Below are 13,520 nucleotides of genomic sequence, written 5' to 3' on the forward strand. Positions count from 1 at the left end.
CAAGTTGAGGAATTACTAAATAGAGGATTGATTAGACCTAGTAATTCTCCATTTGGTGCACCTGTTTTGTTAGTAAAGAAGAAAAATAATACTTATCGTATGTGCATTGACTATCGTGCTTTAAATAAGATCACAGTAAAGAATAGATATCCAATTTCTAGAGTCGATGACCTTATGGATAAACTGCAAGGTTCTGCTATATTTAGTAAAATAGACCTTAAATCTGGTTATCATCAGGTGAGATTAGATAAGTCCGACATATTCAAGACTGCATTTAGAACACAATTTGGTCATTATGAATTTTTAGTGATGCCTTTCGGATTGACTAATACACCTGCTACATTTGGTAGAATGGTGAACCGTATATTTTTGAAATATCAGCATTGTGTTATTGTCTTCTTTGATGATATTTTGGTGTTTAGTCAAAATGAGAAAGAACATTATGAACATTTGTCCTTGGTTTTCAAGTTATTAAAAGATAATCAACTATATGCTAATCCAAAAAAGAGTGAGTTCTTTAAAACAGAAATTGAGTATTTAGGTCATAGTGTATCATCTGAAGGTATTAAGGTTGACCCTAAGAAAATAGAAGCAATATTGAACGGGCCTATACCTAAAAATGTGCATGAGTTACGATCTTTCCTAGGTCTTGCTAGTTTCTACAAGAAGTTTGTGCGTAATTTTTCATTACTTGCTTTGCCTTTGACTAAACTTTTGAAGAAAGGTATTGTTTATCATTGGTCTGATAATCAACAGAAATCCTTTGACTTATTGAAACATGCATTAACCCATTCTCCTGTATTACAATTGCCTGACTTTAATAGATCATTCTTTTTAGTAGTGATTGATGCTAGCGGATCTGGAATAGGAGCCGTGCTTATGCAGGACAATCATCCTATAGCCTATTCTAGTTGTAAACTGAAACCCTCCGAACTTAAATATTCCACATATGATAAAAATTAATTAGCTGTAGTACAAGCTTTAAAACAATGGAAACACTACTTAATGGGTTTTGAATTTATGATTAAGACCGATCAACAAAGTATTAGACATTTACTTAGCCAACCCCAAATATCTGACAGACATATCAAATGGGTAGCCTTTATTCAGAGTTTTCATCCTATCATTCAATATCAACCCGGTAAAAAAAATGTAGTGGCCGATGCATTAAGTAGAAGACCTGCCATTCATAATATTTCTATTATATCATTTGATTCTTTAACTCCTATGAAAGATACTTATCATCAGGACATTACTTTTCATGCTGATTGGAATAAATTAGTTGGAAATAACTGGATTCCTATTGATTCATTGTCTTATAATGATGGATTCATGTTTTATGAAAAGAGATTATGTGTTACAGTTCCATTCAAATCTTTTATTTTGAATGAGATTCATTGTCCTCCATATCAAGGTCATAGAGGTATCATATCTACTTTACGTACATTAATTGAAGATTTTTATTAGCCACATATAGACACTGATGTATCTAACTTTGTTTCTGAATGTTTGATTTGTCAAAGAGTTAAGAGACATCATGGTAAATAGTATGGATTACTTATGCCTTTATCTATTCCATCAAGACCATGGGAACAAATTTATATGGATTTTATTACTGGTTTACCTAATACTAAAGCTAACCATGATATGATTTGGACTGTAGTAGAGAGGTTTAGTAAACAAGCATATTTCATTCCATGTAAGAAAACTTTAACAGCATCAGAGGCAGCACAATTGTTTTTGAAACCTGTTTTCACTAACCATGGATTACCAAAAGTTATTATTTCTGATAGTGATTCTAGATTTTGTAACAACTTTTGGATTACTTTGTTTGCTAACCTAGAAACAAAAATTGATTTCTCATCTGCATTTCATCCTGAAACTAATGGACAAACAGAAGCCACTAAGAGTACTATTCTAGATATTTTAGGTGCTTACACTATTTCTAAACCACAGACATGGGATACACACTTGCATTTATTACAGTTTGCATATAACAATACACCACACACATCTACAAAGAAAGCACAATTTGAAGTGATTTATGGTTATAGATTGTCTACACCTATTGCATCTTTATCAAATAGAATTCAGAGTGCTGATGATATTGCTAGTATGCACGCTACTATTTTTGATAAAGTTAAATACATGATTGCCAAAGCCCAGCAATCATATACCAAACAAGCCAATAAGAAAAGACAAGCAATGAATTTCAAAGTTGATGACTATGTTTGGTTGAGAATAGAAAAACGTAGATTACAAAGTGTAGATAGACACCCAGTTGTTAAATTAGCACCTAGATTCTATGGACCATTTAAGATCATTCACAAAATTAATGACAATGTATTCAAGTTAGAATTACCACCTCACTAGAAAATTCACTACACATTTCACATTAGTTTATTACGACCCTTTAGAGGCCAATTACCTGTACACCCTGTTTATGAAAAACTACCTTTGTTAGAAGAAGAGACTGAAATACTTGAACCTGAAGCTATTATAGATACTGACTTTATGACCACTGGAACTGGCCGAATATATTCTAGATATCTAGTCAAATTTAAGAACCATCCTGTAGAAGAAGCCCAATGGATGCACGCTAGAGACTTAAATGCTTTCCCCACTCGGTTAGCTCCACATTGAGCTAATAGCAATTGAGGTCAATTGCTATCCCACCCCAGGGGTATGATGCCAGGAGGTATATTTCACAGTGGATTCCATGCCACGGTGGATTCCGTGAGGTTTTACGATGGATTCTGTAAACTTTGATGACCGGGGCTCATACACAAAGTGGATTCTTTGTGCGAGAAGTTGATGGGGACGCCTATCCTTTTTGGGCGTTTCATTAATTTAGTGTGTACATGGGTGATTCCATAGCAGGTGATTCCGCAAAATGCATATTAAAGTAATAAAAGTTTATGAGTTTAGAGTGCGCACTCGTAATAAATTAAGGTTAGGATTGATTTCTAACCAGTTGATTTATTTATGTAGCTGAAGAGTGCTAGGTATTCACTTTTGTCGGTTTAATTGTATTATTTTACTAATGATTGTGAATGCTTCAGTTGATGTGTAGAGATAGCAGCAGTGGCGGAGGAAAGCATTGGAGGATAGCGAGTATTCGAGTTATCATTTATATTTTGATGGGCGCATACCTTAGGCATGACGCCTATATTTTGTTCTCGCCTATTTATTGAGGTGTTGGATATTTATTTATTATTTTGTATGCGCATGGGTGCACGATTATGTTTTATTTGTACTTAGACATTGTATTGGGTACGCCTGACTCTTTGGGTGCCCACCCATTAGCTTTATTTCTATTTTGTGCTAAAGCAAACTCAAAAGCTAAAAGCTTGCTATTTTGTAATTTGGGCTATTATTTGAGCTTGAAGATGATTAATACATAAAATACATGCTTTGTGGAGTGCTACACAAGGCATGGGGGGAGATTGCACCCAATTGGTCTCTTGTTCATGTCGTGCATGCTTTTTACCTTGAGTTTTGTGCAAAAAGTAGAGTTCTTTTGTTCTTGGGACCTTCCGGAATTCACTACGCGAGCGTACAGCATCCGATCTACGCATTAGTCTTTGGTAATTGCGAGATTTGAAACCTTTGTAAAATCTACATTTTGACCTTCTGCGTGTGCTGAAACTGGTTCAGCAAGTCTGCGTATGCGAACAGAGCCTTCCAGGGAACAACTTTGCAATTCGGTGCTTCTGCGCAGGAATAGTCCTTATGGGAGTTTTGGGCACAAGTCAGTTCTGACTTCTGGTGACTTGACTGACTTGCAGAGTTAAAAACTTACGAAACTTGATCAACTTGGAAGATTTGTGTGACTCTTGACTTGGGTAACTTAGCTTATGGCTAGTGTGGCAGCAAACGACAATTTTTAGGGGGGGCCGTTTTGTGACGCTGAAAATCATGGGGAAGGGCCACTGATGCCACCGAATTAAAAAAATAATGGGCTAAGCTTTTAAAAAGCTTAGCCTTGAAGCTTTTAAGCTTTGTAGAAGTTATGAAACTTATCTCTGAACTTCTGAGAAGATGACTTCGATAAGAAGATCTTGGAGTGGTCCTCCGCCGTTGCAGGCCGGTCCTTTGCAATCAGAGGCTGTAAATAGAGGTTCTTGACCGCCAAGAATCCACTCGTATCGACCGTTCACAATGAAACTGACCGTAGAGCTTGATTGTTCTAGAAGCTCCACCTTCGCACAAGATGGGTAGCGATTGGAAGCTCTCGATCTCAGCTTCGCTCTGATACCACTAGTGTGCAAATCGAATGATGTATGCTCGCGTAGTGAACGCTAAAAGGTCCCCAAGAACAAAAGAACTCTACTTTTTGCACAAAACTCAAGGTAGAAAGCATGCACGACATGAACAAGAGACCAATTGGGTGCAATCTCCCCCTATGCCTTGTGTGAGCGCTCCACAAAGCATGTATTTTATGTATTAATCATCTTCAAGCTCAAATAATAGTCCAAATTACAAAATAGCACGCTTTTGGCTTTTGAGTTTGCTTTAGTACAAAATAGAAATAAAGCTAATGGGTGGGCGCCCAAAGAGTCAGGTATACCCAATACAATGTCCAAATACAAATACCATAATCGTGCGCCCATGCACATACAAAATAATAAATAAATATCCAACGCCTCAATAAATAGGCGCGACAAAGTATAGGTGCCATGCCTAAGGTATGCGCCCATCAAAATATAAGTGATAACTCGAATACACGCTATCCTCCAATGCTTTCCTCCACCACTGCTGCTATCTCTACACATCAAAACTGAAGCATTCACAATCGTTAGTAAAATAATACAATTAAACCGACAAAAGTGAATACCTAGCAGTCTTCAGCTACATAAATAAATCAACTAGTTAGAAATCAATCCTAACCTTAATTTATCACGAGTGTGCACTCTAAACTCATAAATGTTTATTAATTTAATGTGTATTTTGCGGAATCACCTGCTATGGAATCACCCATGTACACACTAAATTAATGAAACACCTGAAAAGGATAGGCGTCCCCATCAACTTCTCACACAAAGAATCCACTTTGTGTATGAGCCCCGGTCAACAAAGTTTACGGAATCCACTGTAAAACATCACAGAATCCATCGTGGCACGGAATCCACCGTGAAATATGCCTCCTGGCATCAATTCATGTTGGAGGCCATCCAAGAAAACCTTCCCTCAGCTCATGACCCTCCGACCAAAAAGTTGTGTAGCCTTGATATACCATCTTCTTTATGGTTCGTGACCTTCTGGAGTCAATTGTGGCCCATACAATGGATATACATGATAAGCTAAGGTAATCATACCTGTCCCAATATCCCTATTTAGACAACACAAACTTGAACCAGCTATATTAGATATCACCAATAAGAACAAAAGCCTACTTACTTGAGCACTCTCCAAATCTTGGAAAGTCATACATGGTCCATATGAGAATGGCTCGTATATTGGCAAACAGTCAACCATCATCCACGCTTGCTCATATCTTCCACGGTGACCCCCTCCTCCCACAAAATCTTGAGCTCATCAACTAATAGATGAAGATAGACGTCAATATTCTTGACTTTATAGTACCTAGAAGTAAGCAAGCTAAGGATCAGGTGCCTTTTATTCGTAGAAAGCCATGGCGGGATGTTGTAGTTAACAAGGACTACATGCCACACATTGTATGAAGTTGAGCGGAGACCAAAATGGTTCATCCCATCCATAACAATACTAAGCCGAAGATTCATTGGCTCTCATGCAAAGCCTAGAAAGGTAGAGTCAATGTGAATCTATGTACATGAATTTGTTGATATTCTTTGGAATCCATATGTAGATCTATTCTGTGCATGCCACGTTGTCAAGCTCGCAATGCCCAACGTACAAAACATGTGATGTATGCATTGTATAAGTGGAAAGTATCTAAGAACTTTCTGAGGGATGGTTTACCCTTGCAAGACTTGTCAAAACCTATGAGCACCACACTTTGGACATATCTCCATAGTCTCCTAGTCTCCTCGAAATAGCATGCAATCATTTACACATGCACTAATGCTATTATACTCCATGCCAAGCTTTCATAAAACTTATCATGCATCATCATGAGACTCAAGCATCGTATTTTCAGGTGGTCATATATGATACTTTAGAAACCTTAAAAAATACATAACGCACCTTGAAAAAGCACAAGTTTTTTTTTATAAGAGTCAAAATGATCAATGGAGAGTACGTAGAATGTACCTAAACAAGTCAGTCACACTTGCATCACTCCACTCATATTTTGCTTGCACACTTAGGAGCCCAAGTAGTGTCTTTAGACGAGATACTCGGCACCCATCATATAATGGTATGGACACTTCATTCTCAGCGGATTAGATGACTCGACATCGATGGACATCAATGCATCGGTCATTACCTGCATCTCAGACTCCAAGATTGGAGGAAGCTTCAAAAGGCTGACTGTCTCCTCTCATATCGAGGGTATAGACTAAGCTGTGCCCTCCAATTGGTGGATCGGCTCAAGAAATCCATTCATCATACGCCTATGAACTCTTCTAACTTGTTGCATTAATAGATGCATTTCTCCTTGGGATGAGATGTCACCTCCCTATATAAAATTTACGGGTACGTCTAATGTTTTTGTATATAATATTCAATTAGTTTGCAAATGTAAAGCATGATTAATACACACTTTTCTTACTATTCACTCAAAGTCTAAGATTGCATGATCAATGATCTCCAATTGGAACTCACCAAAGCATCCTACGTATTTTATAGATAAGTGATGCTTTCGTGTGATTGCGAGCTTGCATTGAGAGCAGGTACACAGGACACACTGATTAAGATATATCTCCCGATCTTGTACATCATGACCATCATCATTTTCGATTTGGTCTACATTACGACAAACAACAGGTTTTTGTTCCCCTCATTTGTGATGGTCCTTTGTTTTAATCTCTCATCATGTTTCTCTCCCTTTCTCTTTATTTGTTTGCATCCCTCCATCTCTTTATTTGTTCATTTTCTCTCCATGTCCCTCTGTCTTTACCTATACCCCTTTTTATTTCTGTCCCGGTCCCTCTTTCTCTCTCTCTATTCCCTTTTTTATTTACCTCCCTTCCTCCTTATTTATTTCTCTTTTCATCTTTCACATTTACACTCTTTTTCTTTTTTTATTTGCCTCCCTTCATTCTTCTTTGCTTCTCTCTCCCCCTCTCTTTCTATTAATGTTTCTTTATCTTCACCACTCTCACTTCTTCTCTCTTTTCCTTTCCCTCCCTTCTTTTCTCTATGTGTTTCTCTCATTTCCTCTCCGCTCACACTCAACTCATCTCGTTAAAATCAAAATTAAAGATTAAAAATAAAAAACTCATAAAATAAGACATTGAAATACCTCTCTGCCCCACCCCTCTTTGTGTCTCTCTTCCCCCTCTACCATTCTCTTTCTATCATTTCGTTCTCTCTAATTCTCTCGTTGTTTCCATTTTTCTCTCTCTTTGTCTCGCTCTCTTTTTGTTATTTTTTCTCTCTCTCTCTCTTTGTCCATTTTTCTCCCCTTCTCTTTCTAGCTCTCTTTTTTTCCACTCTCCTTCCTCTCTTTACTTCACCCTTTTATCCACCTCTCCTTTCACTCTTCGTTTCTTTTTCTCTCCCCTCTCTCTTTCTTTCTCTCTTTCTCTGTTTCTCTCTGTCCCCTTGTTGTTTCTCTCACTCATTCTTGTCTCTCCCTCCCTCCCTCTCTCTCTCTCTCTCTGTTATCGTTCATATTTTTTTCTCTCTCTTGTTCTCTCTTTCTTTTCATTTCTTCTTCTCCCTCTCTCCTTTCCTATCTTTATTTCTCAATGCATCTCATCTTCAAGAAAAACAAACAAAAGAAAAGAAGAAAGCAAGAAGAGACAATCTATCTACCGCAAAGACCTGAGGATGGATTCTTAGTCTCCTCTTTGCGATGTCCCCTCTTTCTCCCTCATGCACTTCTCCCTCTTCTTCGTATACCGCAATGGTGGTGGTAATTAGAAGCTGTCCTTATCTCTCTTTCTCTATTCCTCTCTCGCTCCCTCCCAAAGCCCCAATCTCTCTCACTATCTCTTTTTCTCTCTCTCAAACTATTCACGGCAAAATGCCCGAATCGAGTTTTGGGGGGGTTTTTTCCTCAGAGTGGCATCACTATTTGCACTGCAAATATGCTATTTGCATCACATTTGTGATGCAAATAGCGACATTGCTATTTTTGTCAAAAATGACCGTCGCTATTTGCTCATTTCCTTCTAGTGTCACAGGGAGGCTAGTGATGAAGTCCATTGTGATATGAGTCCACGTTCCTTCAGCAATAGTTAGGGATGGGCTACAAGAGGCCAATGGGCCTAAGTGTACTATCCTTGTTCTGTTCTTAGAGTGGCATCACTATTTGCACTACAAATATGCTATTTGCATCACATTTGTGATGCAAATAGCGACGTTGCTATTTTTTGTCAAAAATGACCGTCGCTATTTGCTCATTCCCTTCTAGTGTCACAGGGAGGCTAGTGATGAAGTCCATTGTGATATGAGTCCACGTTTCTTCAGCAATAGTTAGGGATGGGCTGCAAGAGGCCAACCCCTTGAGTGTACTATCCTTGTTCTGTTGGCATGGGACATATTTGGTCACAAAGTCCTTAACATCCCTCCATAAGCCTTTCTAGTAAAAGCTATCGGAAATCATGTCATATATTTTGAAAATACCCAAATCACCAGCAATGGGACAAGAATGTATCCCTTCCATGATCTTCTATGTAAAGGGCGAAGTGTGTGGGATGATGATCTTGCCATGGGAAGCTTGCCATGGATAGCATGTTGTCCCTAGTCTTTACCCACCAATTTTCATTATAATCTGGGTCAGAGTAGTACTCTACACCCCACTCCCTAAACCCACCCATCACTCCTATCTAGTTCTCTTTGTTCTTTTTAGGGTGAAAACCTTTTGGGTAGGGATGGGTTGTAATAAGTAGGATACATAAAAAGTAGGGGTTAGACACCCAGCTACACTAATTGAGGTATATAAGGTGTAAAAGTCCTAGATTAGGGCAACTAGTTATTATCAAGAACATACTCTTCACCTTCATCGTTAGCTTCCATGGCTTTATTCTTCTTGCTCCCCTCTTTTCTGTCTTTCTCTCTCCTCTTCTAGTTTTCCTTTCTCTTCTTCTCGCTCTTTTCTCTCTCTTCAACTCTTTCTCCTCCCTTCTCTCAGCTTCATTCATTACAATATAGTACCAAACATTGCTAGCATTGTTTCTCTCTTTAAAATATTGATGTATAAGTAAGGAAAAGTTTGGAAGTTCATGGGGATAATTGAATCTAAAAAGAGCTATATATAAGTTGACATTTATTCTCAATGAGTTTTCTTAGAAATAATATGTAAATATGTGTCATATATTCAACAAAATGGTATATAAATCACTTGTTTATACATTCTTTACATGTATAAGAGCACCATTTAATCGGAACATTCACTAGAGAGGCAAAGGGATGCATTTTATTCATGAAAACTTCACAAATAAGGGGTTTTGTAAATTGGCCTTGAACATAGGTGACAATCAGCATTTACATACAATAAATCCCTTATGCATTTCTTACGTGTTGTAAACCCCTTGAATACATGCGATGCATAGGATTTTGAGTGGATCTTTTAGTAGAGACATCTGTAGGAGATTATATTCTTCTTTTGGAATTCTACTACCCTTGGTTTTGGTTAATGCTTTAAACTATTTAGTTAGTGTACCTTTTCATGGTTAGAAATTTTAAACATTTACTCAAAAGCATGAACATATAATTGTTGGAGATCTAGTATGTCATTATCAACAAGGAGAACTTCACCTAGTTTTCAAACCAAATTGTTAACATCAAGATATAAGCACGGAAATCTTGAAGACTCAAACGTTCGTTCAAAAGCATGAACATATAAGCATTGGAGATCTAGTATGCCATTATCAACAAGGAGAACTTCACCTAGTTTTCAAACCAAATTGTTAACATCAAGATATAAGCATGGAAATCTTGGAGACTCAACTATATGGTTCTTCTTCAAAGTTGCAACACATTTTCTCACACATTAATTCTGCAAGAAAGTAAAAAAATGGTGAAATTGCTAAGTCTTTGAGTTTCCACTTCTTGTTAATTATACATAAAAAGGTGACATTGGTGATGCATTTCCAACACGATTTCATGGTTTATTTAAGTACTTAATCTATATACATATGGTACAGACTTCCTAGCTCGCTTGCACAAGCAGAAGTATCATTTGGTTAGCGTCGTGTTTGCGCCGCCACCCCCAAAATGGTACGAGCAACAGCTAGAGTTAGCCGTCATGGCGCTGCAGCGGATAAGCTGAAGAAACCTGCAGGTTAGCGAGAAATAGACACAGGCAAACTTGCGAGAGAGAGAGAGAGAGAGAGAGAGAGAGAGAGAGATGATAATGATGATGATGCAGCGTGCAGGGACCATAATTATTGAGGCATGGATTGGATAAATATCTTTCAGAAGAGGTCGAAGCGAGGGGTGCCGCTGGACATGCTGTAAGCAGGGGCGCTGGAGTGGAGACGGGGCTCGTAGGAGCCGGGACCGGGGCAGATGTCCTTGCCCTTCTCGTCGAAGCGCAAGCCCATGGAGAACTTGGGAGGGGAGGTATGGGTGGAGTCGAGGTGGCCATCAAGGGTGTATTCGGCGGGGCCGGGGGTGCCGCTGCGGCGGGACGCGCTGGAGCGGCGGGGGATGCTGAAGGCGGGTCCGCCAGGCCCGGTCTTAGGGTTGTACGCGCCAGGGCCTGGGGTCGGCGGTCCGTACTGGGCCGGCGCCCCATTCTTGAGGCCGATAGTGTAGGACGGCGCGCCGCCCTTCGTGGCCCGGCCCAGCTCGTAGCTGCCTGGCCCGGGCCTGGGGTCGGCTAGTGAGGATATCTTTCGGTTGCCGATGGTGAAGGCCGGGCCGGGATCGGTCCGGGACGTGGGTGGCGGGGAGTAGGTGCCTGGTCCGGGGCCCGGGTCGTCAGCTGTCTTCTTGTCGATGCGGCTGCTGATGGTGAAGGCTGGATCGTGCTGGTGGGTCAGGGCCGTGCCCAGCTCCAGCTGGTACGCCCCCGGCCCGGGCGTCCCGCTGGGCGTGCTATCAGCCCTGCGGGTCGAGATCGTGTACGCGGGTGCCCCGGACAGCACCCGCGGCTGGTACTGTCCTGGCCCGGGGCTCCTTTCCAGCTGCGAGCCCAGCCCGTGCCGCGTTGCCATGGAGAAGGCCGGGCTGCCGAATGCGCCGTGTGGCATGTACGTCCCCGGTCCCGGCGACCGCGACGGCTCGGTGGGCGCCCAGCGCCCGGGCATCGTGTGTGCGGGCCCCCCCTCTACGCGCGGCAGCGTGTACGAGCCTGGACCCGGCCCGAAGTTGCGGAACTCGGTGCGCGTCCGTCCGCCCAGCGTGTAGGCTGGCTCCCGCGTGTGGAGGACGTCTGGGGAGCCCAGGTTGTAGGAGCCTGGGCCCGGGATCAGCTTCTTCTCGTGGTCCACGGCGTCGTGCTTCCCCGGGATGGTGAAGGCCGGGCCCGCCGGCGAGTCTTTGGCGTTGTACGTACCCGGCCCCGGCTGTCCTTCGACCTCAGCGCTCGATCGCCCCGTCTTGCCCGCAATGCTGAAGGCCGGCGACGACGGCGTAATGGGCCTTACATCCAGATTGTAGGCCCCCGGCCCTGGTGTCCTCTCGCGTGGCATGTTTTCTCTTCGGTGGCAGGCGCGCACTATCGAAGACGTGTCTCTCGCAGAACTTTTGGTTTGCTTGTCGCCTTACATTTGTCGTGAAATTCGTTCTGCGCCTTCCTGCCACCTCGCCGGCGCCTGCTGCTCCAAAGCGGACTTCATGATGGTTTTAGCAATCATGCCCCTCTCTTGTCAGCACACACGATATTGAATCTCGGGTTCCTTTCCTTCGGAAACTCCGATGCGGCACGACGGAGAGGCACGATGCTTTCAAATTGACACTCTATCGAAGGGCAGTTAATACTCTTAAGACTAAACGGGTCCTATAGTTTGGTTTGCCTTTGATTAATAGGAAGCAAAGAATGCAAAAACCCCAATACCACATATGGATGGATGAAGAGAGAGAGAAATGAAATGTTAATGATTACAAAAGGCTAAAATGACTTTTGAGACCATGAGTTACAATCATGTGTATGATGGTACAATTTTCTAGGCAAAACATGTAGCACAAAGCAAAATAAGAAAGTAAACTACGGCTATGTCTAGTAACAATGAGCTCCAAATGGTACAATCTCATGTGGGTATAGAGGGCTTAGCTCTAGCCTAAGCAATAATCCCCTATATTCGCCTCTGAATGTGTCGTCGATGTATGTGTCGAAACCTAGGATGTCTAGATCGGCTACTGGGGTTGTAACTGTATTGAAGTCTCTTGAGTCTCCCTTGCAAAGAAGTCTGTGAGCTACCTCTATAAAGGGCCTCGATGTCCTAGAGCGGTTGTACTCTTGAGGCGCATGCCACGAAGCCATCGTATCTTAAGGAGAAAGAGACCAAGGCATCAATGATTGGTAAAATCCACAACTCTAGATAGTGGTCCAAATTTGTCTCTAAAGAGAGTGGAAACCGCCACATATCTCATAATATGCTAGGTAGTGGCAGATATAATATTCCTCTGTCTTTGGCTCTAATTGATATATTTGGCATATGTGCTCCTCTGGTGGGATGGATCTATATTTGCGAGTCTCAATCTCTAGCTTATGTGAGGAGGTGTGCCGCTTGCCAATAGTACATCTGATCTCATGCAAAAGGTGGTGTCCATATATCTTGGGCGAACAATAAATCTATCATTTGTAGTACGAAAGCTTGCCAATAGTACATCTGATCTCATGCGAAAGGTGGTGTCTATATATCTTGGGCGAACAATAAATCTATCATTTGTAGTATGAAGGCAATGCTCGCAGTAGAAAGTCATCTTCGTTCCTAACTCCTGCCCTAGCATCAACCATGTTCACTTGATATCCAATTGGATAAGATCCGTCCTATTGAGATGGTGCATCAAGGGAGTATTGGAAGGGGGTAACTTGTCAAGGCTAAAGCCGGGTAACTCAAACCAGGCCAACATCTGTGGATACCAACATGAAGTATCACCCTCTCTGGCAAGCTGTCAGAGAGGGTGATACTTCATCCGTGGATACCAACATGAAGTATCACCCTCTCTGGCAAGCTGCCAGCATCCTCTTGCTCTCTTCATCGTCATTTCTGTCATCAATATCGCCTTCATCTATTGGTGGCTGCCCTGTTGAATTTGGCTTCTCCCTGCCAATATTGCTACCGCCACCAGCTATTATTGCCTTCAAACTCAGTTGTCCTTTCATCATTCGAACCTCCTGCTCATCTTCGCCAGTCTTTTGCAGCTGTTGCAGCTGTTGTCCATATGCTGCCCAGCCTCTTCCAACGTCATTCAGCAATTGCGTTTCGGCATCTTCAATACTCTCGAGTCTCCTATACTAGTCATCCTCTCCAATCATA

The 13,520-nt window shown here is 41.6% G+C and overlaps 1 protein-coding gene across 1 annotated transcript; it reads right to left on the reverse strand.

The window, feature by feature from the left end:
- Window positions 1–10,117: 10,117 nt before the first annotated feature.
- On the reverse strand, window positions 10,118–11,914 carry LOC148038943 (uncharacterized). The gene has a single exon (XM_087675512.1). The coding sequence runs from the start codon at window positions 11,727–11,729 to the stop codon at window positions 10,509–10,511; it is 1,221 nt and encodes a 406-aa protein (XP_087531638.1). The 5' UTR covers window positions 11,730–11,914; the 3' UTR covers window positions 10,118–10,508.
- Between the last annotated feature and the right edge of the window lie 1,606 nt (window positions 11,915–13,520).

The sequence above is a fragment of the Lygodium microphyllum genome, chromosome 3 (genome assembly GCF_053477565.2).
Source record: "Lygodium microphyllum isolate KBCC chromosome 3, Lygodium_microphyllum_v1.1.10, whole genome shotgun sequence".
NCBI classification, from domain to species: Eukaryota; Viridiplantae; Streptophyta; class Polypodiopsida; order Schizaeales; family Lygodiaceae; genus Lygodium; species Lygodium microphyllum.